Here is a 24857-nt window from a genome sequence, read left to right on the forward strand (position 1 = left end):
ACTTTTCTGCTGTATAAATTTTCTAGTCTTTGTTACATATTGCTTGTGCACCGCACAATTTAGTGCTAACTGGGAACTACATGTATATGAGAAAAACATACAACTCCCAAGGTACTGGAAAGTACAAGAACAGACAAAGAGGGTTTGTCTTATAATTTGGAGTGGAGATGCCAATGATTCGTGTGAGGGGAACTTTGTAGTAGGAGCACAGGCAGGACTAACTCTGCGGCTATATTTGGTTCATGAAATGGAATATTTATTCCATAAGAAATGAAGCTATTTTTTACTTTTTGAGGAGTGTTTATTTCACAAAATCATGGAATAATAATTTCATAAAATAACTATTCCATGAACCAAGGCAAAGAATAGTCATTTTATATAGAATTGTTATTCCATTCCGCACTTATTCCATGAACCAAACATGGCCTGCAATGTAATGGGACTGGTTCAACCAAGAATCTCTCTATGGTTTTCAAGGCATATTCAATAGCAGCTTCTACCAGTTTGTCAGCAATACTACCATCCGGACAAAGGATGTTGTATTTTGCGATCCGGTGATTAACAATGTAGTTTGTGTGCTTCTCATGGGATGAAATTAGCAGTGTAGTCCTCTGCTATTCCTGGTAGTCATTCTATGATAAACGAGTAATGATTTTACCAGTTTTGTAATTTCAATTTCAGCCTTTTATTGAAAATGTCTTTACCGGAAATGATAAGTACCAACTTATTATTTTGCGTAAAATAAGGGCAGATTATGGTTTATCTTTCCAGTGATAAGACAGGCCTCTTGTAAAACCAATCACATACCCTCTTCCGGAAGGAGCAATTTGAGAATGGTTTTAAAGATGTTAACTGAAATATTTAAAACATATCAAATGCAGTTTCCAAGACAGAATGATTCGAAAATAAACATATATTCAGCAACTATGTTCCGACTCTACAATTGTATAAATCGGTTTCTATACATTCTGATGACAATTGTTATGGCAAGAACCATTGTACAACGATATAAAATGTGATCGTTTTTCAGACCTTTCTATTATACATATACAAGATTGATGCATGTGCATTCTGACGTATAATTCTGTTGTCAAATTAAGTAACAAGATAAACCAAAGGTGTTTTGTCATAAATCTAATTGCAAATGATCAACTCTTGCTCCTCCATCTTAAGCATAATAAAGAGGAAACCTGAACAGGAATTCAAAAGAAAATTAAAATTATTAGCAGAATGAAGATTCTGCTACAAGATAGATAGGCCAAATTACATGGATAGAGGTTACTTTCCCGTTTGTAGCTACAGTTCACCAGATTTTCCAGTCATATCCATTCAATTGTACCATACAAAACATATAAATTACCTGCTCAATTTATCAAGATTTGACTGTATGGTGCGCTGTGCTATATATTTTGTACAACATTCTTCTGTATTCCACGTTGCAGAAGAGTTCTGTATTCTTTACTTCTGGACCATTCATCAATTTCACGGGCGCGTAGAACAGGCAGAGGATGCGAAAGTTGCTGTGTTTGAGCATTTCTGAGCAGCACCAATGATTTAGATAACTCAATTAGAAAAGAGGGGGAAAAACAGATATGTACTCTCTTGTATATTCGTGATATTCTCACCTTATGTACCACCCAATTGGACTAGAAGAAGCTTTATCATAAGAACGAGCTTGTTCCAAAAATGCATCCACATTCAATTGATCAGCTATGGATGGGCTTCCTCCAGCTAATTTCATCAAAACGGAGATGACCACCTCTTGTAGGAGCATTAGAATAATGAGATAATAGAATAAATCAAACAGTATTTGAACACCAAATACATATTCTGATTTTAAGATTTTAATTCGCAAACCTTAGGGTCTTGGGCTACAAGAAGGGCTGCACGATCACAAGTCAGCTCGGCTGATCGAAGCCAGCGTAATAATTGTTCTTCCAAACTCTGGGCTATCAGTCTACCAATGCCTATGAAAAAGATAAGCAGTAAATAAGCTGTAAATAATTTTCATCGCCAAATATACATATAAGGACTATCTTAATATATATATATGTGGTCTGTTTTATATGAAGTGAGTCTCAAATACTTGGCTGCTAACCGTGTTACACCGACATCTGAGATACTTAACCAATTTGCTGCTCTCAAACGGTTGAAAAATACAAGAAAAGCAGTACTGACTTCAATGCCATGTGTAATGGTGAAGAAATTACAATTATCAAACAAAGAGCAAAAGAACATTCTGAATTTTTTTAATTTAAAAGCCAAATCACCAAGTTAGTTCCACAAGTTGTAACTGAAACCCACAATTTTCATTTTTCATGTAATATAAGATTGAGCAAATTTATCATAAAGAGAAAGACAGCTGATATTCAATCACTGCAAACTCAGCTTATTGCCTTTTGAATAAAAGATGAGGCAATCTTTAAAGGCCTAATGATAAATTAAATCTAAAGCTTTTAATTTTTGTAATTATAGCCTAATTTCAACATTTCGTTGCAATTTTAGCTTTTTTTTTCCCCCCAATGTTTCACCTCAATACAATACTTGTTAGTTTCGTTTGACTTTTACGGTCATTTTTAACTTCAAATTCATTTTTTTTACTTCAATCATCAAAAAAGTTAGAGAATTTATAATTAGCTTTTAACGTTATTTTTTATTTTTTTAATATTAGAAATTAAATTTTGAAATTCTGAAAAATGAGTTTTGCTAATTACAGAGTTAATTTATAAATTCAAGTATATATTGGAACAATTAAATTGATTGGAATTTTTTCGGCTAAAATTGCAACAAAATGTTAAAATTAGGCTATTATAACAAAAATTAAAAGTTTTTGAGGTTTGGATTTATTTTGCTATTAGGCCTTTTTTAAAAGTCTATGAACGGAGGACAAAAATCTTATAGATCTCTATATGCAAGAGTCCCAAACCACTGACCTTAAAGTTACGAGCTTCAGTTCCTAGTATACTTTCTCAGTATACATGACATGATGCTAATCAGATTGATGTAAACTAAAAATGAAGGCAAATTATTGCATGAAGAAATTGGAAAAGGAAAGTTACCTACCAGGTACTGTATAGGCTCCAAGGGTAAGAATATTGGCAAAAGTAAGCCATACACCATGATCACATTTCAAATGACCTAGCTCATGAGCTAAAACAGCCTGCATTAAATTCAGTACATAGAAGTTAATAGTTCTCGTCATCCCTACATCAGATAGCAACAATACAAAAAAATAAAATTTACATAATTAGCTGACTTGTTTGCATAGAGTACTAAATCAACGTGACTAATTTCTTTAAGGAACGGAAATACTGATAAATAGTTTTATCTAGGAAAAATAATAGGAGAAATTTAAAATTAAACCAATCGATTGTATTGTCTATCTGTGAACAAAAACAGTGACCCATAATTTACTAAATTGAATGAAGTGGACAAAATGACAAAAAAAAAAAAAACAACGGTAGTTGATGATTAGAGCATATTTGTGATGAAGAAACTAGTAAGACCTGCAATTCCTTTCGTGTCAAAAGCTCCACTAGACTTGTATGGATGACCACAAAAGGCTTTTTACCACTTATAGCCAAAGTATATGCATTTGGTACAGGACTTTGGCGCACATAGAGATCAGGAGCCTCAAGATTCAGTATTGCTGCAGCCTCGGTCATCAATTGGTGAAGTTCAGAGAGCTGGTAGAAGAATATAACACCATCAAAAAGGGCCGAGCATAAAATCTTCCAGAAAATTGAGCTCGTGATAAGAAACCAAAAGGTATGAGCAAGTATTTCCATTCATCAAAAGGAAAATCATGCATGTAATCATGAAAGAACCTCATGGGCTAAACCCACTATGAGGTCCCTGTACTATCATTTTTTGTTTTAAAACGTCCCTCTACCTCATTTGGTTAGTTAATAGTCCTTATACTATTTATTTTTGTTGAGTAACGATCCTGAAATAGACGGAGGTAACTGAACTGTTAAAAATGAACACGTAATCCACTTAAATAGATGTAAAAAGCCGCATAAGCAATAGACATAGAATTTGATAGTGGATTCTATACAGGATATGGAGTGTAGCGGATTATTCATTTGATGGAGGTTCAGTAGCAGCAAGCTGCTTCTTATTCTTCAATGCTACTAACTCCTCGCCAGCTTCACAAAATGTAATATGTCTCCTTTATTCTCTCTGATATTATCAAACCTTAATACACAATTTTCAAAAATCTTATGTCCTACTCTTCATTCGTCTTTTTCATTTTACAAACTCCTTAGCCTAGAATGGCTGGAAGGCCATTATTGGCTGTTTTTTTATTATTAGCATTATATGTCATCCTCCCCAACCCAATGACCAAAGCAGGGCTGTTGTGAAATTTTAGAGAGAAATGTGAATTATGTAGAAGGCCATTGGTAGCCTTCCTTGGAAAAGGAGTTTGAAACAATTTCCCTTCAATTCCCCTTCTTAAGTACCTCACTGCTTAAGCCATGGTTTACAACTTGGAAAAAAACCACAGTCCGATGAAGTTCGGTATATAGCTGAACAACAAGCTAATCTCTCATTTTCATTGCCACTCCTTAGATGACGGAGGTCTCTCAGTGAGAGTTGGCAGTATTCCTCCATGCACATATTGATCATGCCCAGGGTGTTGCTAAGCCAAAGCGTATAAACCAGACTGGATATGGCTCCGTAGGAGCATTGGAGCAGTGAATTAATTGATTATATGATGTTAATTAATTTAGTTAAGAAGCAAAGGTATTTATATGTCATGTGTGCCATGAATTAAGAGAATGACAAAAGTAATAAAAAGAAAATAACTAAGAGTGAGGACTCTCAAATGGAAACACGAGCGCAAGGAGAGCCCTTTAATTGAGAGACTAAGTCTTCGACCGACTCACTTCAAATGAGAGTAGCAGCAACATTTCGATTCTCAAGCAAATAACCAAACCAAACCAACCTAACCTAACTCTCTATGTTGCTTATGTAGCTTTCTATATCTATTCAGGCGCATTACATGTTCATTTTCAACAATCAAGTTAACTTCCGTCCATGTAAGGACTTCAACTCAACAAAAATAAACAGTACCAGGACTATTAACTAACTAACCACTGTGTTGTTGAAAGAGCAGCAAACCTGATTTTTAGAAACAAGAACTGAAGTTCCGATATTCTCGAGCAGCATGACTTGCTCCGTCATAGTTCCTGCAAGTGATTCATTCATTCAGGCAACTTTTCACTACAGAAAACTCTGAACAAAAAAAGAACACTGAAATGAATACCTAAAATAGCCTTCCCTATCTCATTTAGCCCCGGAATTGCTCTTAACAGCAGCGTATTCTGTCAAATACAAAATCAACTGATTAAAAAAATCAAATTCAAGAATTTAAAAATTAGAGAAGCAGAAGAATTACCTGTTTATCAAGCGGATGTCGAAAATCATCAGCATCAAGATCACCAAACACAACAGCAGCAGCACCAGTAGTGGCAGAAGAAGAAGAAGAAGCTGCTCTACATATACAAAACCTAACTACACGATTCTTCTTCAAAGAAGACCTAAATCTGAAACTATCCGAACCAGACCTTAAATTATGTTCCGATACTCCATAGCTGTTAGAATATTGCTTTCTTTGAGATAAGCATATAGAAGAAGAAGAGACAGGCACAGAGGCCATTGAATCAAAAGCAGACACAGCAGTGTAATTCTGATTAGTAATTCAGCAATTGATAAGGGTAAATTTGTTTAATTTTTTTAAACAAGGGATTTTTTTTGCTTTGCGTGTGTAATTTTGTGACCACAGCCGTACTCGTGGTAACCGATTGGCGCCATTTCGTTTTACGTTGACATTCACGTCTGATCTGACGTGGACTAATCAACCACTTGCATACAGCCACGTGTTTTACTATCTAGTTATAAAACGGCGTCGTATAGGTTTAAACTCTACGATTATAAGAACAAAAGAAGTCGCATAAATGTTAGATTAGAGCAGAAACTGTGTGAATCGGAATTCTGGGGTTTTTCAGCAATAAATAGCTGCTGAGCAATGTTGGTGATTTTATTCATTTATTATAATCTTCAAAAATTAATTTAATTAAAGATAATTAAGGTCAAATTGGGTGTTTAATTTTGTTTGTTTAATTTTGAATTAAGGAGAAACTCGGTGAATAGGCCTCCGACACCAGATGTAGCAGAAGATGGAGGGAAAGAGCCTACGCTTCAAGAAATTATCAGTATTAAGGTGTTTATAATTTCTTATTGATTTTTTTGATTAGTGTCAGTTTATTGATTTTGTTTGGTTTGGTTTGGCAGTTAATTGAGAGTGGGGAAAAGGAGAGATTGATGGAGCTTTTAAGGGAAAGATTAATAGACTGTGGATGGAAAGACGAAATGAAAGCTCTCTGCAGGTTTGGTTTTTATTTAGGGTTTCAATTTCAAGTGCAATGCAGTGTTTTACGGCACACTGCTCCGAGATTTATTATATTTAATCGCGGTAGCTTTTCTTAATGTGTTGTACTTGTATCATATTGCGCGGTGTGGTGAGATTGTATGTGGTTGGATTTATTGTACAAAAATGCCGGGGTAAGAGATGAGCAGAATGCTTGCCATAGATAACCAATTATGAATCGTAGATAAGAGTAGTTGCTACTCTTAATAGGCTGACTATGCCTGTTTATGAAAAATGTCGGCCCCCTACGTTGATCTATGTGTTTGAAGTGATAATTGAGTTTTAGTGCCATGCTAGAGTTTTCCTTGCTTTCATTAGAGTTGTAGTATGTTTGTTGATTTTGTTATATGATTGTATCTTATTTATGAATCATATGGAAGTCTAGTCTGCCAATTCTATTGCTGCAAAGGAAATTAAAAGCAAGCTTTGAAGTTCTTCATTTTTTCCCTATATTTGAGTGGATCATTTCCAGTTTCTTAGATGTACTCTGGATGGTGAGGCAACTGATTTGAGCTTTACGCGTTTGTTCATGTGTTTTTGGAGAACTGTAGAAAAAGAATCTCGACAGTTATATACTTTTTTAGTTATAGGAAGTTGTATTTGAATTTCTACCTTTTTAGACGTTTTCATCAGACTTGTGGACTGCTCTTAAATTGTTATTATGATATGAATTTGGCTTTTCTTTAGACATTTTGGAAATGACTCTGACTTTATCATACATAGGGCATTTGTAAAGAAGAAAGGAAGAAACAATGTTACTGTGGATGACCTTATACACGTAATTACCCCTAGGGGCAGAGGTATGAGATTTTTCTCGTTCTTTTAGATAATGTGATACTACCCAGATGTTAATTTGTAAATGTTGAGCTGGGTGCGAGGCAATCCACATCGATGTAATGAGAATGAGGGGCATTTGAGCATAAAGTGACACTTTATATAGTTAAAAAGGGCCTACAGTTCATTTTAATATCTGTTTACTCCCGATCAGAGGTTTAGCTGTCTGACCACACCTCTATTGTTAAAGTTGTTTTTTACATTATTTTTATATGTATTGCAGTTCATTTTGTTTCTCTATTAAACTACAATTGTTTGTTGGACTAAAGAATTTCACACTATTGCTGGTGTAGCCTCAATTCCTGATTCCGTAAAGGCTGAGCTGTTGCAAAGAATTCGTGCATTTCTTGTTCAAGCTGCTGTCTAATACACGAGCTCTGATTGTTATGGAGTCAGAACCATTAACAGAATGGAAGAGTCGTTCAGCATAATTAGCTCAAGTTTTTTTGGAGAATGCAGGCAGCTCTGATTTGTTTTGAAGATACCACTGCTTTGCCAGAGGATATTATGTCACACTGCTGAAGCAGGATACTACTTGCATGAGTTGGTTCCTCTCAACCAAAATTTCTCAATTTTCAGTTTGGCATATGTAATTTTCCGCAACATAAATAGTCATGTGCATCAAGTTGGCATATGTAATTTTCTGCAAAATGAATGGTCATGTTCATCAAGTCTTCAGCTGTCAACTTACTGACCTAATAGTCGGAATTTGTGTAAGAAATGGTGGGATTATGTAGCATGTTGATACAAAAATCATCCGATTTACAAACTCTAGCGTGTTTTTTTAACATAATTACTGCAAATTTAGCGCATTATATAGTTGCAAAGTAAAATATTAAGACTCTCAAGCTTTCTCAAGAAGCAAGATATAGCAACACCAACTCACAAACACAGAATTCAAATCACTTGTGAGGATACTCAGGAAAACACTCAACAATAGCACAATCAGTTTACATTCAGTAAATAAGACAAATCAAAAGCCCTCCTCTTCTTGAGAACTTGATCATTACACAGACTATCATTCTCTTGTACATCTATACGACAATAGCACTATAAATCACAAAGCTACAACTTAGAGATAGACACAAATGTATTTATTTCAGCTGGCTTGCATGCCAATCCCACTTTTCCCAATTTACTCAAACAGACTTAACTCCTAAGCTTACGCTCTTCGGACAATCTGCGAAAAGCAGGTAGCTAACATGTGCCATAAAGCCTACTACATTTGCATACTAAGCAAGTCGATTACTCAAGCTGAAGATCCCGCTTGTTCACAAAGGTCTAAGAGATCCAGGGTCTGCACAAAACCACAATAATCTTAATGAGTGTCACAGATATCAAAATTGATTCATACAGAAGTTTACATTCAGATAGAAGAAGCGGGAGGGAGAAGGCAAAATGTAAGTGTTGCTCATACCTCAGGAACTGAGAGTTCAAGACGAAACTTGGGGCCATCATAGTGATGCAATACTGGCCTAAAAGAATCCTCCTCCAATGCCTTGCAAAGTTTTCTAATACGAATCCTCACCTATTTATTATGCAGAAAAGGATAAAATAAGTACATACTCCTACATGCATATTAAGCATGTCCTTAAAATAATCAAACGTGATTTTCACCTGAGCAGGAAATCTTGATTCGCCTTTACATTTTTTGTCTTCCCAAGCAGTTGGATCAATGTTAGAACCCCCAAAACTTGCTGCCTGTATGATATGAATTTAGAGACTTTAGGATTTCAATAAAACATCAAATCTGATAAGATGATATAACCAGTAAAAAATACATTAAATCTAATAGAAAAAGCTGTCCTCGAGCATCAGATAAATAACCCATAAACAAGCAAATAAAGTTTCAGACATACCTCAAATATACCATGCAACTGATGAGTAGTGTAGTTATAGAGAAATAGTGGCAGCCCTGGAGTTATTGCCCGAACAGAATCCCTATATCTCGGTGGTAAACCTATCAAATGAATGTAGCTATCAACATATTAGCCTCAGTTATACCATTTTTCATGAGGATAAAAACACAATGTTTGCACCATAAACAACTAGATATTCTAGGCAAAAAATGAACAGTATAAAACATTCTCAGACAAAACTAATGGCATTTAACTTCTGACAGTAACAAGCTTCCAATTGAATATTTTTTAAAACCACAACATTGAGTGACTAATCAGAAATTCACACAAAAAGAAAAGCAGCAAGAAAGATTACCAAATAGCTGGCGCTTTAAGTCTTCCTGCATAGTATCATTATTACAAACAAAGATGTATCCTCCAAGAACCTCATTCCGTGGAAGTGTCTCTGTTGCAGGCAAAGTCTTGAACCTTTTCTCGACTACACTATTAGCATTGTTCTCAATAATGATGCTGTTATTATTGTTGGTGATGGTGCTGTTAAGCTCTTTGCTATTTTGATTGTTGCCACTATACTTGCTACCCATCAAATTTCCAATATTGTTTATGTTATTTTTTGGGTAAACTGCATTCATATTGTAAACTCCATTCCTGAAAGAACTTTTGCTCACACTTTCTGCTATCTTAGATTCCAAGTTCAACATATTAAAGTTGAGGTTTTCAAATTTATTATCTTCCTGATACCCAAGTTTGTCCCTTGGCCTTATGTCTCCCAGACCCTTTGAAAGATCAAGATTATTCATGCGTTCACCCTTAATCCTTGTTTGTTCAGCTAACTTAGATGCAGCCATTATCCACTTGTGCTCCTCTGCAACTCTTGATTGGCCTCGAAGCTCATCACCGAGTTGCCAATAGCTATGCATGCTGTCCATCTTGCAAATCCTGATGAGATGAAACACACGTTAAATCCTAGTAAACCCCGATTCTAATAAGGAAAGATACAGACAAAATATAATCATTTCAGAGCGAAAAACAAATGGCGCAGTCCGATTCAAGTGCATAACTAGATCAAACTTAGAAACTTAAACCAGTCCACAACAGATCTTCATAAAACCCAATTCTAATAAGGAAAGATACAGACAAAGTATAATCATTTCAGAGCAAAAAACAAATGGCGAAGTCCAATTAAAGTGCATAACTAGATCAAACTTAGAAACTTTAAACCAGTCCACAACAAATCTTCATAAAACCCAATTCTAAAAAAGGAAAGATACAGACAAAGTATAATCATTTCAGAGCAAAAAATAAATGACAAAGTCCGATTCAAGTGCATAACGAGATAAAACTTAGAAACTTTAAACCAAGCAACAAATAATTTCAACCAGAAAGCATCAGCAAGAAATCACATTAAACGAAATGCATGACAAAGCTATAGTAATAATCTCAATCAATATCCCTCAATTATATAAGAAATAAATACAAGGCATTTTCAAAATGTAAATAACAATTCTTTCGAAAATACTTTAGTCTTATCTACCCTTTCGTGTAGTCGGATCTGATACAACAAACATCCAATTATCTACCCATATTATTACAATAAATAATTTGCACAACATAATGAGAAGTAACCCACCATTAAATCATTCACATAAACACAAAACCGAAGCTGAAAACCTCCGACTTTCGTTAACAAAATGCAAATAAAATGTCAAACAAACCCAGAATTCAAAAACCCTCTAAACCCCCAACACAATGCAATAATTAAGCTAAAACTTAATCTTTTAAAGAACAGTTGTGTTTAGAAAAAAAAACAGCATCTAGCTCAAAAAAACAAACAACAATAATTCCAAATCACACTTCCAATAACTAAATAGACAAAAAAAAAAGGAAACTAACTTAACAACTAAACTGAAAACTAAATGAAACCACATATTTTAAAACCAAAATTGAAACGGAAAAAACTAAAAAATGGAAATACCCAGCCGAAAAAGATTTGTTATGCAAGGTAAAAAAATAAAATAAATTGAAGTGAATCTAGAAGAACCCTAGATTTAGGGATCCAAAATTAAAAGAGAGAGTACCTTTTTTTTTTTTTTGAAATGAAATCGGACACAGTTAGTGACAGAGAGAAGGTCTGGATCTTTACTCTTTATTCCTATTTATAGAATTGTATTGCCTATTATGCCCCGGCTTTGTTTTTCTTATTTTAATGGTGCCAGTTTATTTTAAAAATAATTTGTGGTCAGGTCAGTGATTTATGGGAACCGAAAGGAACCGAACCGAAGGTTTGTGCCTGTGTAAATTGGATTTTACACTCCGTGATTTGCGGTGCTTTTCTCAGTCATTAAAACGGTGCGCTTTGGATATCATAATAGTAGACAATACTATCGGTCGGTTCGGGGGTAGCACGGAAATGGGAAACGGAAACGACATAAAACGGACACGGAAAAACGGTAAATTTTTAAAATAAAAAAACGAAACGTGTAAATAATAAAAAATATAGGAATATATTTATAATATTAGAAATTATATAATGTTACATATATTAAATTTTAATTATATATTTATGCAATTAATAAAATAAATCAAACATAATTCAATCCAACAAAAATAAGAAGATAAGTTTTATTATATACAAAGTAAACAATAAAAATTATGAATAATTGATTTAAAAAAATTATTTGTTGAATTTTTTTTTTTAGCTTTTTTTTATAATCATATATTTTTTTTATTTACAGAACCGGCCCAAAACGTTTTCTTATGAGTTTACAAGAGTTTCTGAAATTTACCGGTTTCCAAAACATTTATGAAACGGGACATGCAACTTTATTGAAGTTTCCGTGCTTCTTAAGTTCGGGGCCATTACCAAATTTCTCAATTTTTGTATAACTATAGTATATAACCGAAGTATAATCGAACTATAATAATTATTTGATTTTGATAGATCAAATCACAAATATCAATTGTTCTCTCTATCTTATAAAAATAGAAAAATTATATATTTTTTTGTCATAAAATAAAAAATAATCACATTTATAGTTAATTTGAAATAGAATAAAATATTAAACTGTCGTCATAATTTTATGGTATGAGCATTAAATGTGGTAGTTTTATAATGATTCATTCTTAAAAAATTTAAAGAGTATTATAGAAATAGTTTAATATATTAACCATGATTAATGAGTTTCTTAATTCATGTGAAGCACTAATGTTGTTATTTTTATAGGACGGAGAGTACTAAACAATAATAATAAATTAAAAAATATCTTTGACACTCTAAATATCTAAAAGAAAAGTACAAAAATAGATGATGTTTATATATAATTTGATTAACTCGGTCGATTTGGTAATTTTGAAATTTTATACTACTAAAAAATTAAAGCGAATTAATGAAAAAATTAATATTAATAACCATAACCAAATAGAATTAAATGAAAATCAAACTAAACTAAAATTTGGTTTGATAGGTTAATTCGGTTTTATCTGATAATGCCCACCCTTAATTGTAAAGAACATTATGAAGAGGAGTAATTTTTTTTAGAAAATATTAAATTATTTTCTAATTCCATAACATGATAAATATTTTACAAAAAATTATCCTGAAGCAATTATTAATCTGAAGTAGAGAAAGTAAGTACTAGGTAGCATGTATATGTATAAATATTTCTGAAATAAATTTTTATTTATCAAAGCTGAATTATTTTAACTATTTTAAATTAGGGGGTGTTTGATAACCCAACTTATTACTTAAATTAATATATTAAGCACTTAATTATTTTAAGTTGGTTTGATAACTTAAAGAAGTTCAACTTAACTTATTCAGTTAAGTCAAAAACCACTTAATATAATAAATCAAAAATTTTGACTTATTTTTTTTACTGAAAACATTAAGTTATTAAATATTAGTTTTATCATTTAATAAACTTTATATTTTTATTATTTTCAATTATTAGTCATGAATAAAAATATTTTATCTCATATTTTTTTATTATCACTAATTATACTTAAAATTAGCACTTAAAATTGCAAATTACTATATTTTTCATCATGAATATTTTATTCTCCATCTTTTTTTGTTTTTATAGTCTATATGTCATTATTTAATATATCCGCTTTTAAAGTTTTATTTAGACTTCCGTTTGTAACACACAACAATGATTATCAGATTTAAACGGTTTTTTAGAGTTTTAAAAGGTATTTTATTTATGGACCGATTTTCAAGTTAAAGGGGGGAATCGTTATATCTTTAAAAACTAATTATTAATATAAGCAACTAAAATTTATGATTTTTATTTGTAATATGTGTATTATTCATAATATTTTTTAAATATTTTTTATTTATATTCTAAAAATTATTTGTATTTAGTAATTTATTTTTAAAATAGTTAATCTTTAAAGATTTATATATAAATATAATAATTTCAATAATATTCAGTAGTTACAGACTTGCAGTTATCAAACAGACTTATTTAATTCAGCACTTAAAAAAATCAACAATTATTATTTTCAGCACTTAAAATTCAGCACTTAATTTTCAGTTTTATCAAACGCCACCTTAGTCACTTTATGAAATTGAAACCTTCATTGCGTAGCTCTTTATGTTTTAGCTTTCCATTAATCTTTAAGAATTTTACAAATCTTCAACTAAATTTTTTTTTGTTGCTCCAAGTGAGATTTGAACCCGCTTATGAAAACCTCATCAAATCTTGAAATTCACAACTTGTTATCAAAAATAAAGCTCCTCGGTAATTTTCAAATTATTTAGTTTTAGTTAAAAGATCAAATGGGCTGAATTTTACAAAAGTAAATAATTTTTAGTTTTTTTACAATTGTGCAAAAAGATGATTACAAAAATGACTGGAATCCAAAATCTCACCTACATAATTTACAATATACTAATAAATTGCACTTAATCATGTTACGACCATTATTACTTAATTCCAAAACATTCTATGGATAATAAAATATTGAATACAAATAAAAAAGTTGATAATAAAAATAAAAAAGTATACACTCACATCTAAAATTAGTTGGCAAATCATTTTCTAATGAGCTACTGTGTCCATATCCATTGTTTCATTAACCAAAATGATACTATAGTTTGCATTATTACAAAAACAAATGTTAAGTTTGCCTGTTATGTTCCAAGGATTGCAGACATACACCCTTTTGTTTAGTAACTTAAAATTGTAATTATCTTCACATGAACCCCATTTGCTTCTTTTTATTGACAATTATTTATCTTACAAATTTAAATATTATTATTAATATCAATTTAATAATTTTTTTTAATAATTAAAGAGTGGGAGCGCTTGTATAAAACATTGAATCCACAATTTAATAATTTGTTATCAAGCGGTTATACAATTTAAGTTATAGCTCTTTCATATTAATTTAATAATTTAAACCTTTAAAAATTTATTTTATCTATTTTTATGAAATAATAATTAAATATTATTTTATTTTTTTAATTTAGTTTGGAATATTTGTTGTTGAGATAGGTTGTAGTGTAACTGAAATGGTGTAGAATCAACATCATGAACCTTTCATTTCCTTCCTAATGGATCTTTCTTGAAACATCTCAATTTTGCTCATTTTTATTGTGGGTAATATATTGCTAATTCTTCCTAAATCATTTTCTCTCTCATTATCATTCATAGATTTTAATTTAAATTTTAATAGTCTTTAAATTTTTATTTTATAATTTCATTGTTTCTGTTATAAAAGATTTCAAACTCAATTTTATGACATGTCATCTTATTTGATAATCTATTTAGTGATTTATAGAAATGTATAATTTTATTGAATTCATTAAAATCTCATCAAAATTATTAGAATTTTACTGAAAATTTTCCAACAACGTGTAATATTTTTGATATGTTAGAACTTTGATATATTCAATGGAAATTTTAAAATCTTCTTAAAAATTAATGACATTAAAAAAATACCGCAAAAATAATCAAACTGTTAAATAAAATTAAAAAACAATTAAAATACAAATTAAAATATATAAAGAATCTAAAGAGGAACGATAATTCACAAAAGGTTGGTCTACATTACCCCCTTACGGTGGTACATAGAATTGAGACTATTCCTTTCTTTATTTAGTTTTAATTTTATTTATTATATAATGTAATTTATGATATGAGATATTAAATAAAGTTTAATTGACTTTACGAATTTTAGCATACTTTATATTTTTAGCATAAATTTTTAATTTTGATAATATCGAACAAATATTAATCCAACTACTTTTGCTAAATTCAGTTTTAGCAAAAATGGATAGCGATATTGAATAATGGATCAATCCGTTCTTAAGTTACTATTAGTTATTTTGGAGAAATAGCTTATTCAATTAATATATAATTTTAAAATTAGGTTATTTTAAACTTATGAATAGTCAATTAATTCAAGATCAATGAATCTACCACTAAACCATATTAATTAATTGGATCTTATACAATTTTCATTTTTAATGCCCGACCAATATGAGTTGCTAACTTGTTAATTGTTAATGTCATAAGAAGGTATGTGCATCTGTTCAGTTTGGTTTAATAATGAAAAATTTAAAACCGGATGATTTTTTTAAAAGAAAAAAATATACAGACCAAATTAAGAGGTAGCAATTTGATTCAGCTTGATTCAAATTCTGTTTTTAGTTTAGCCGAAATATAAAATTATCTTTTTAAAAAAATTAAAAAATAAAAGGAAAAAAATGATGTATTATACATTTTAATTATTTGAACAAATAAAAAATAATATTATTTTTTTATAAGAAAAAAATAAAAAAAAAAAGCCAAATGTCGTAAAAAGGCCAAACCTTTCATAAAAGTTCCACAAAAGTCCTGATTTTTCAATTTTATCGATTTTGGCCAAAAACAAATTATTTGGTTTCAATTGTGGCCAACTCTCAATTTGATTTCAATTTCCTTATGTGACGCCTATGTGGCGCCTATGTGGCATGCCATATATTGAAAGGTCAGGACTTTTGTGAAACCAAATAATTCATTTTTGGCCAAAATTGAAAAATCAGGACTTTTGTGAAACCAAATAATCAGTTTTTGGCCAAGATCGACAAAATTGAAAGGTCAGGACTTTTGTGAAACTTTTTGTGAAAGGTTTGGCCTTTTTACAACATTTAGCCAAAAAAAATCTACTACTCAATGCGACAACTGGACTCTTTCTCCTACAATATGTCACGTGCCGTATAATTCTTCGCACGTGATGGAGGTTATGACCCGAATTTCTCCAAAACACTCTCGGATCTCATGTTCCGGAATCCTCCGGAACAATCTAGAAACTTTATATTCCGGAATATTTTAGAACCCTTTAGAATATTCTATAATTCTCTGGAATACTCTAGAATCCTCCAGAACCGTCTAGAATCCTCTAGAATATTCTAGAAGCTTCTTTGCGAGACTATTCCAGAATTATCTAGAAATCTCTAGACTAATCTGAAATACTCTATAACTCTCTAGAAGGTACTAGATGTACATAGTAGCTTCTTACATAGTGTAGAATAGTGTAGATAGTTCTAGAAGATAGAATAGGAACCATTGGATCAAATAGATCCTAGCCATCCATTAAGGAGGTGGAGGACTATACATAGCCTCAAAACCTCATTTGTAAAGTATCCTTAAAATCCTTGTGAATCCAAGAGTTGTGTAATCAAGCTTTTATAAAGTAATACAAGCTTTTATACTTTCTAGCCATCTTACGATCTTTTACTTCCGCTTAAGTGTGCTTAACACTTCGAGAGAGGCTGACTAGTAACTTGTTTGAGGAAAGTTCACTAATGCCACACGGATCATTGGTTTAGAAAATCCAAGCCCGTGACAGTTGGTATCAGAGCCTAGCTAACACATTAGTTTTGCTCGAGAGAAGATGGCACATTCGGGAAGTGAGACGATTCACACAGAGGATCCAGCGACACAATTGAAGAGGGGGAGGTCCAAGTCGAGGGATGTTATGGCGGACATGAATTCGAGGCTCGCAAAAGTAGAACTTGCGGTTGTCGATGGGCAAGATAGGTTCGAGGAGGCGGACCAACGCATCGAGGAGCTCGAGAAGGGAAGAGAAGAGCTTGGAGAAGCGATGCAAAGTGCCATGAACCAGGCCATGTCAAAATGTATAGGCCAAATCTAGACTTTGGAAGGGACTCTCCAAGCCGAGATTGTTTCGTTGAAGGAGGAGCTCGAGAGGGTCGTCAACGAGTTGAAAGAGACGAAGGATGAGCTCAAGATATGCAAGAAGGCAGTCGCTCAAGGGGAAAGCGTTGCCTTGCCGGCCATAGTTTCCACTCCATCGAGGATGGACATTCCGAGACCCAAAGCGTATAAGGGTGCAAGGAATGCGAAGGAGGTGGACAACTTTATATGGAGCTTGGAGCAATACTTCAAGGCTCTCGGTGTTGGAGAAGACGCCAAGAAGATCGATAGCGCTACACTCTACCTTGAAGATACCGCGATGGTATGGTGGAGACGGAGGTATGGTGATATCGAGAGAGGGACTTGTACCATCAACACATGAGACAAGTTTAAGAAGGAGCTAAAGAGAAAATTCTATCCGGAGAATGTCGAGGAGGAGGCGAGAGCGAAGCTAAGGCGTCTCCAACAAAAAGGAAGCATTCGAGACTACGTGAAGGAGTTCTCAGAAGTGCTATTAGAGATCCCCGACTACCCGGATAAGGAAGCATTGTTTGCCTTTAAGGATGGTCTTCAAAATTGGGTAAAGATAGAGCTTCAACGACATGGAGTCCAAGATCTTGCTACCGCAATTTCCGTTGCCGAGTCGCTAATCGAGTTCACAAGACCGGAGAAACCCAAGTCTTACAAGGACAAGGGAGGCAACGAGGATGAAGAGGGAGACACCCAAGGTAAGCAAATCTATCACAAGTTCAATAAGTTTGATAAGGGGAATAGCACGAGGGATGCTAAGGGTGGGAATAGACCAACCCTTAAATGCTTCTTTTGTGATGGGCCGCATAAAGCAAGGGATTGTCCGAAGAAGGCGAAGCTCTCGGCCTTAATTGAACAACATGAAGAAGTTGAGGAACGGCAACGAGAGGAGACCAAGATGGGGTCTTTGCAAATTCTTAATGCCATCAAAGCCAAGGTGGAAGAACCCAAGACCGAGAGAAAAGGTCGATTGTTCGTGGAAGCAAGGGTCGGTGGCCAATTTGTGAAAGCATTGGTAGATACCGGAGCTTCGAACAACTTTCTTCGAGTCGAGGAAGCGAAGGAGTTGGGAATCACCTATAATGGCGAGGGAGGATGGATTAAGGCAGTCAACTCGGAGCCGAAACCAATCTACGGCGTTGCTCGTGATGTAAAAGTGTGCCTAGGTGAGTGGTCCGGCCTTATAAACTTTTCAGTTGTGCCCATGGATGATTATCCAATCGTGCTTGGAATAGAGTTCATGGATCGCGTTAAAGCCATGTCTGTCCCTTTTGCCAACACCATGTGAATTTTGGACGAAGGCAAGACATGTACGGTACCGCTATCGAGAGAAAGGAGTGCTAAAGCCAAGAAGCTCTCGACCATGAAACTCATCGAAGGAGTAGAGGAGGCCGAACCATCATTCTTGGCGGCACTCAAGGAAGAGAGAGGACATTCCTTGCCAAAAGAGCAACAACCTATGGAAGTTTCTCATGTCCTCGAAGAGTTAAAGGACGTGAGGCCACTTGGGTTACCAAAGGAGCTTCCACCCAAGAGAGAGGTGGACAATGGGGTAGAAGTGGTGAAAGATGTGGTGCCTTCCGGACGGGAAGATGTGAAGAGGCAACATAATAAGTTAGACTTTGTGATGCAATGCAAGTCGGGCAAGGCAAATCGAGAGACCGACGTGCTTAGTGGAGAAGCGAAGCAAGCTATCATCACAAGTCCGAGATTTCCAACTGTGGACCGAGGCAAGAGGGTACTCAAGCATGATCCCAAGGCCAAGAGTTTGAGGAAGTTGGCAAGTCAAGGGACGACACGTCATTTTCGACAAAGAGGCGGAGCGCTAACCACCAAAGAAGATCGAGTGTACGTGCCGAAGTGGCACGGCTTGAAGAATGAAATCATCAAGGAATGTCGTTCTAATTCGACGGAATATGGAGGCTCAAGTCCATGGACGCTTAAAATTGCCAAAAGATGGCACCAGAATTTCGAAAAAGAGCACGCATATTTAGCAAAGGCCGTAAAGAAGAAGAAGAAATGGACCAATGCTAAAATGAGGCAAGTTAAGAGCACGATCTTACGTTATGAATAGCAAGGGACTAATCAAAGCATGCAAGGAGGATGCGACGAGGACGTCTGTAAATTGAGTGGGGGAGAATGTCACGTGCCGTATAATTCTTCGCACGTGATGGAGGTTATGACCCGAATTTCTCCAAACACTCTCGGATCTCATGTTCCGGAATCCTCCGGAACATTTTAGAAACTTTATATTCCGAAATATTCTAGAACCCTTTAAAATATTCTAGAATTCTCTGGAATACTCTAGAATCCTCCTAAACCGTCTAGAATCTTCTAGAATATTCTAGAAGTGTAATACCCCGTAAGTTCAGGTGCCGTTTAGTGCAACGTGTCCGGCAGAAAAGGACCGGAGTTGCAAAGATAAAGATATGGGATATTAAAGGAAAGGATAATATGGAATAAGACGTATATGTTTGAAGATTAGAATAAGAAAATAAGGAAAAATATCAAGAAAGTCACAAACTAGAGTTCAGGGACTAAAGTGGTAATTTAACCAGTTAAGTCCGAAAATAGAATTATTTCGCCAAGGTCCGCGAAATGTTTTATAGTATTGGTGGTAAAAGTTTCAGGTCAATCGGAGACCTTTTAAAATTTGGACGCGGATTCATTTTGGGCTAAATTGTCAATTTTGAAGAGTTCAAGGACCAAAGTGTAAATTAGCCAATTTAGCCTCGAGAATAGAAATTGGAAGATTATCGACGGAAATAATTATTTTTGGAGTAGTATTATTTATTGGGATATAAATAATACGTAGATAATCGAGTTAAAAGGATAATTAACCGTTTGGTTAAAATTGAAAGTTTAAAAGAGAAATGGTTTGAGTAAAAGAAATGAAGGATTGAAATGGACATTTAACCAAGATATATATATGATTCCTTAAGAAGAAGGAATTGATCAGAGAGAAAAACGAAGGTTACAGAAGGTTTTGACGAACGATTACGTTTCGCCGCCGTTTCGCCGTTCGACGTCCGATTCGAGTGATTCAAGCGGCGATTTCTTCAGAATTGAAAGCTCTATCATCTCCGGTTATCAAATTAAGGTAAGAGATCGGGTTTTGGTATGAAAATGATGGTTTGTTGGCTGTTTTAAGTTAGGATTAAGTTTAAGTTGAAATTTGACGTTTTTGAAGTTATTATGACGTTTTTGAAGAAACCGAGATATGGGTTTTGAGTGTGGGTGTGTGAAGCATGTCGGAATGGTGATAAAACCCCGGAAATCAACTTCCGAGGAGCTGTGCACGTGGTGCACGACCGTGTACCACGGGTGCACGAACGTGTACTGAAAGTACACGAACGTGCACCTAGCAAGGTACACGATCGTGTACCTAAAGTACACGAACGTGCACTTTTCATGGTGCACGAACGTGTACTAGAAGTACACGAACGTGTACCCCTGAGGTGCACGAACGTGCACTTGGTTGCACGATCGTGAACCCACCTCGAGGCACGCCCGTGTACCCCGGCTCGTATTCACGAGTGTATGACGTCTATTTGATCTAGAGATTTGATATTTTCGAGAAAATTGGATTAAAATATTATCGAAGTCAAGAGTCGTATCGGGAATACGATCATATCGAACTAAGTTTATAACTTAGAGTTTTAGTATTAAGTTTACGATGATGGATTAAACGTACATATGATTTGAATAGGAAGTGGATACATCGACGAGGTACGAGATCGACGAGCTGGAATAGTTAAAAGAGTGAATGACGTGTGGAGCTTACGTTTGGATATAAGGAATAGCGATCGTTGTGAGTTAAACTTTACTTTGAGTATTATTACGCAATAGATAGTTTTTATATTATAAATATAATATTAAACTACATCGCATGCTATAGTATTTTATCGATAGAAATGAATTTTTACATCGTATTATCGAATATATATAGATTGTGAAAACTAGTATATGATCCGGGGGAAACAAGCTACCTATTGGGTGTCAATAGGCTGTGTGATCACCAGCGTCCGGGTAAGTCATAGATAGAGATTTCATGGGTCGTATATCATACTTGTTTGTGCATGCGATACAGAGCCTATCTGGTTGAACTATCCCGGGGCCTGTATCTGCGAGTCGGCTGGTTGAACTATCCCGGACTCATATCGATCGATCGTTAGATGTTGTGATAATGTTCATTATGCATACTAAGATATTAGGGTTTCGATCGGATCAAATGTTTGAAGTATAATATGTTTGTATATATGTGTTTTGTTTTAAATGCGATGTTATTTTCCATAATACCTTAGTAATGTGTTATCTCACTCAGTATTTCCCCAAATACTGACCCCTCACATTGATGTTTTCAGGTGTTTAGAGTCGGATCAGACAGACCGTCTTTGGTGTGCTGAGTACGAGTCCCCTGGGTGCTGCAGTAGTATACGTATGACGAGTCTTAGCATAGAATAGTCAGGTCTTATAGGTTGTGTACATATTTAATGTTTGTTTGATGTGACGTCTTTTGGTTGTCAGTTTTGTATTGATCGATAGACGGGCTAGTACGTACAAGTTACGGAAGTGAGATGCCCACTATGGTTGTATCGATGATGTGATATATATGATGTACGTTATGATTGTAAACGTGTCTTCTTATTACATGTTTATAGGATAGTTGTGTTTGCGTTTCCGCGAAAAAGTTAGAGTGGTTTTAGGCTTGCTACGGGTTTCGGAGCTACCACTCCCATTCCCTAGCGCCAGTCTCGGCTCAATAATTTGGGTCGTGACAAAGTTGGTATCAGAGCAGTTGGTCCAGTTACCTCTGCTAATATGTGATTTGAGTGCAGTTGGTCCATGATACCACTGCAAGTCTGTGATTGATGTTTGTTTGTTCCTAGGTATTAGGTCATTAGACTAAGCTAGGAACTACTGCAGCTATAGAATTGAGCCATGTCTGATCCAAGTCGTTTGTATTATTTGTTTTAAGATCGAGCTGATTGATTGTGAATTTTTGATTGATTGAGAATTCTTGTTTGTTTCATTATGATAAGTATGATCGATGGATTGTGAAATTCTTGTTTGTTTCATTATGACAAGTATGATCGATGGATTGTGAAACCTTTGTTTGTTTCTTTGCGAAATACGTATACGATGTATAGATGGTATCGCAATCGAATTATCGAAATGTCGAGATGTGCATGAAGAAGAAGTATGAAGTTACAGAAGTGGAAGAACCTACCGTGTACAGAGTTTAAATGTCTAGAGAACTTACAAAACTCGAAGTTTAAAACTTTTTGAAAGTTGTTTGTGTAAACGATTTTGAAAACATAGTTGTGCCTAGACCCGCGATAGTCATCGATAGGTGCCACGACATTGATAGAAATGCATCACTACACATATCTGTACATACATCAATAGGACATGCATCATATGCATTATGTTCGGACGAAGAGGTGAGATGTGGCAACTCTTTGGGGATGAGAGACGTCATCACCCTAGTGCACAATTTTGTTAAAATGAAAATGAAATTTGATTTAAAGTTCAAGATGAATCGTTTTATCGAAAGAGTTTTGAAAGAGTTTTGTTTTCATGTAAGTATACCTAGACCAGAACTCTGTAACGGAAGTGAAGTGCTCGCGAGCAAGCTGCGGTCAAGACCAAGAGGCGAATGAATACGTATAGTTGCGAAAACATAGATGTTATGCTTCTAGGATATGAACTTAGTTTCGAGTTAACGAGCTAGTATATAGTTAAGATCGTGAATACGTTGGACAGTGATATGTACCTGATTAGTGATGTGTTAGAAAGTAAGTATTTCTTTGACGGGATGTCAAAGATCTTAAACAAGGATATAAGAGAAGAAGTGGATATGAAGGATGAAGTTTGTATAAGAGAAGTAAATGATAGATGTACGTGAATAGCGGAATGAAAATGATTGGATGGTGGACTAGGACGTTCATATTGTATGATAGGAGTATGAAAAGAGGATAGTTGAGTATAGGAATCGATTTATAGTTTATGCTTTGAAAATAGAAGATTGCCCTTATGATAAGATGAGGTGGATATTGTGTGATATTAGAAAGACGTCGGATTTAATAAGGATATCGGCGATAGATGTACAAGGATAGGAGCGACGAGTCAAGAAAGCGTGTGATGGAATACAAAGTACATAGTATTGAATGTTAAACAAGGAACAAATGAAAAGGGTCAAGGGTTTAAGATAAGTAAAAAGGTTGTATGAAAATTCGAGGACGAATTTTTATAAGGGGGGAAGAATGTAATACCCCGTAAGTTCAGGTGCCGTTTAGTGCAACGTGTCCGGCAGAAAAGGACCGGAGTTGCAAAGATAAAGATATGGGATATTAAAGGAAAGGATAATATGGAATAAGACGTATATGTTTGAAGATTAGAATAAGAAAATAAGGAAAAATATCAAGAAAGTCACAAACTAGAGTTCAGGGACTAAAGTGGTAATTTAACCAGTTAAGTCCGAAAATAGAATTATTTCGCCAAGGTCCGCGAAATGTTTTATAGTATTGGTGGTAAAAGTTTCAGGTCAATCGGAGACCTTTTAAAATTTGGACGCGGATTCATTTTGGGCTAAATTGTCAATTTTGAAGAGTTCAAGGACCAAAGTGTAAATTAGCCAATTTAGCCTCGAGAATAGAAATTGGAAGATTATCGACGGAAATAATTATTTTTGGAGTAGTATTATTTATTGGGATATAAATAATACGTAGATAATCGAGTTAAAAGGATAATTAACCGTTTGGTTAAAATTGAAAGTTTAAAAGAGAAATGGTTTGAGTAAAAGAAATGAAGGATTGAAATGGACATTTAACCAAGATATATATATGATTCCTTAAGAAGAAGGAATTGATCAGAGAGAAAAACGAAGGTTACAGAAGGTTTTGACGAACGATTACGTTTCGCCGCCGTTTCGCCGTTCGACGTCCGATTCGAGTGATTCAAGCGGCGATTTCTTCAGAATTGAAAGCTCTATCATCTCCGGTTATCAAATTAAGGTAAGAGATCGGGTTTTGGTATGAAAATGATGGTTTGTTGGCTGTTTTAAGTTAGGATTAAGTTTAAGTTGAAATTTGACGTTTTTGAAGTTATTATGACGTTTTTGAAGAAACCGAGATATGGGTTTTGAGTGTGGGTGTGTGAAGCATGTCGGAATGGTGATAAAACCCCGGAAATCAACTTCCGAGGAGCTGTGCACGTGGTGCACGACCGTGTACCACGGGTGCACGAACGTGTACTGAAAGTACACGAACGTGCACCTAGCAAGGTACACGATCGTGTACCTAAAGTACACGAACGTGCACTTTTCATGGTGCACGAACGTGTACTAGAAGTACACGAACGTGTACCCCTGAGGTGCACGAACGTGCACTTGGTTGCACGATCGTGAACCCACCTCGAGGCACGCCCGTGTACCCCGGCTCGTATTCACGAGTGTATGACGTCTATTTGATCTAGAGATTTGATATTTTCGAGAAAATTGGATTAAAATATTATCGAAGTCAAGAGTCGTATCGGGAATACGATCATATCGAACTA

The 24857-nt window shown here is 34.5% G+C and overlaps 3 protein-coding genes across 3 annotated transcripts; 1 reads left to right on the plus strand and 2 right to left on the minus strand.

Moving 5' to 3' along the window:
- Positions 1 to 895: 895 nt before the first annotated feature.
- Positions 896 to 5771, minus strand: LOC126682200 (plastoglobule-localized metallopeptidase 48, chloroplastic). The gene is made up of 9 exons (XM_050377796.2): positions 5402 to 5771; positions 5270 to 5327; positions 5125 to 5192; positions 3507 to 3686; positions 3064 to 3160; positions 1858 to 1967; positions 1626 to 1759; positions 1361 to 1536; positions 896 to 1190 (listed from the first exon to the last, which is right to left on the minus strand). The coding sequence occupies exons 1-8, from the start codon at positions 5660 to 5662 to the stop codon at positions 1401 to 1403; spliced, it is 1044 nt and encodes a 347-aa protein (XP_050233753.1). The 5' UTR covers positions 5663 to 5771; the 3' UTR covers positions 896 to 1190; positions 1361 to 1400.
- A 154-nt stretch (positions 5772 to 5925) lies between these two features.
- LOC126682202 (transcription and mRNA export factor ENY2) lies at positions 5926 to 8036 on the plus strand. The gene is made up of 5 exons (XM_050377798.1): positions 5926 to 6033; positions 6139 to 6226; positions 6298 to 6392; positions 7157 to 7233; positions 7561 to 8036. Coding segments are annotated over exons 1-5 (336 nt in total). The 5' UTR covers positions 5926 to 6031; the 3' UTR covers positions 7635 to 8036.
- A 137-nt stretch (positions 8037 to 8173) lies between these two features.
- On the minus strand, positions 8174 to 11302 carry LOC126682201 (B2 protein). Its single transcript, XM_050377797.2, has 6 exons — positions 11205 to 11302; positions 9482 to 10065; positions 9127 to 9227; positions 8885 to 8968; positions 8685 to 8795; positions 8174 to 8564 (listed from the first exon to the last, which is right to left on the minus strand). Exons 2-6 carry the CDS (start codon positions 10053 to 10055, stop codon positions 8517 to 8519), a joined length of 918 nt encoding a protein of 305 aa, XP_050233754.1. The 5' UTR covers positions 10056 to 10065; positions 11205 to 11302; the 3' UTR covers positions 8174 to 8516.
- Positions 11303 to 24857: the final 13555 nt, after the last annotated feature.

This window comes from Mercurialis annua, linkage group LG5 (genome assembly GCF_937616625.2).
Source record: "Mercurialis annua linkage group LG5, ddMerAnnu1.2, whole genome shotgun sequence".
NCBI classification, from domain to species: domain Eukaryota; kingdom Viridiplantae; phylum Streptophyta; class Magnoliopsida; order Malpighiales; family Euphorbiaceae; genus Mercurialis; species Mercurialis annua.

Coding starts and splice junctions, on each gene's coding strand:
- LOC126682200 (XM_050377796.2), bottom strand. CDS start 5,662: ATGGCCTCTGTGCCTGTCTCTTCTTCTTCTATATGCTTATCTCAAAGA. Junction 3,687..5,124: donor TTCTTGTTTCTAAAAATCAG/GTTTGCTGCTCT, acceptor TTCTTCTACCAG/CTCTCTGAACTTCACCAATT. Junction 1,968..3,063: donor TGGAGCCTATACAGTACCTG/GTAGGTAACTTT, acceptor TCTTTTTCATAG/GCATTGGTAGACTGATAGCC.
- LOC126682202 (XM_050377798.1), top strand. Junction 6,227..6,297: donor AAGAAATTATCAGTATTAAG/GTGTTTATAATT, acceptor TTGGTTTGGCAG/TTAATTGAGAGTGGGGAAAA. Junction 7,234..7,560: donor AATTACCCCTAGGGGCAGAG/GTATGAGATTTT, acceptor TTGCTGGTGTAG/CCTCAATTCCTGATTCCGTA.
- LOC126682201 (XM_050377797.2), bottom strand. CDS start 10,055: ATGGACAGCATGCATAGCTATTGGCAACTCGGTGATGAGCTTCGAGGC. Junction 9,228..9,481: donor CTTAAAGCGCCAGCTATTTG/GTAATCTTTCTT, acceptor TTCATTTGATAG/GTTTACCACCGAGATATAGG. Junction 8,565..8,684: donor TTGAACTCTCAGTTCCTGAG/GTATGAGCAACA, acceptor GGTTTTGTGCAG/ACCCTGGATCTCTTAGACCT.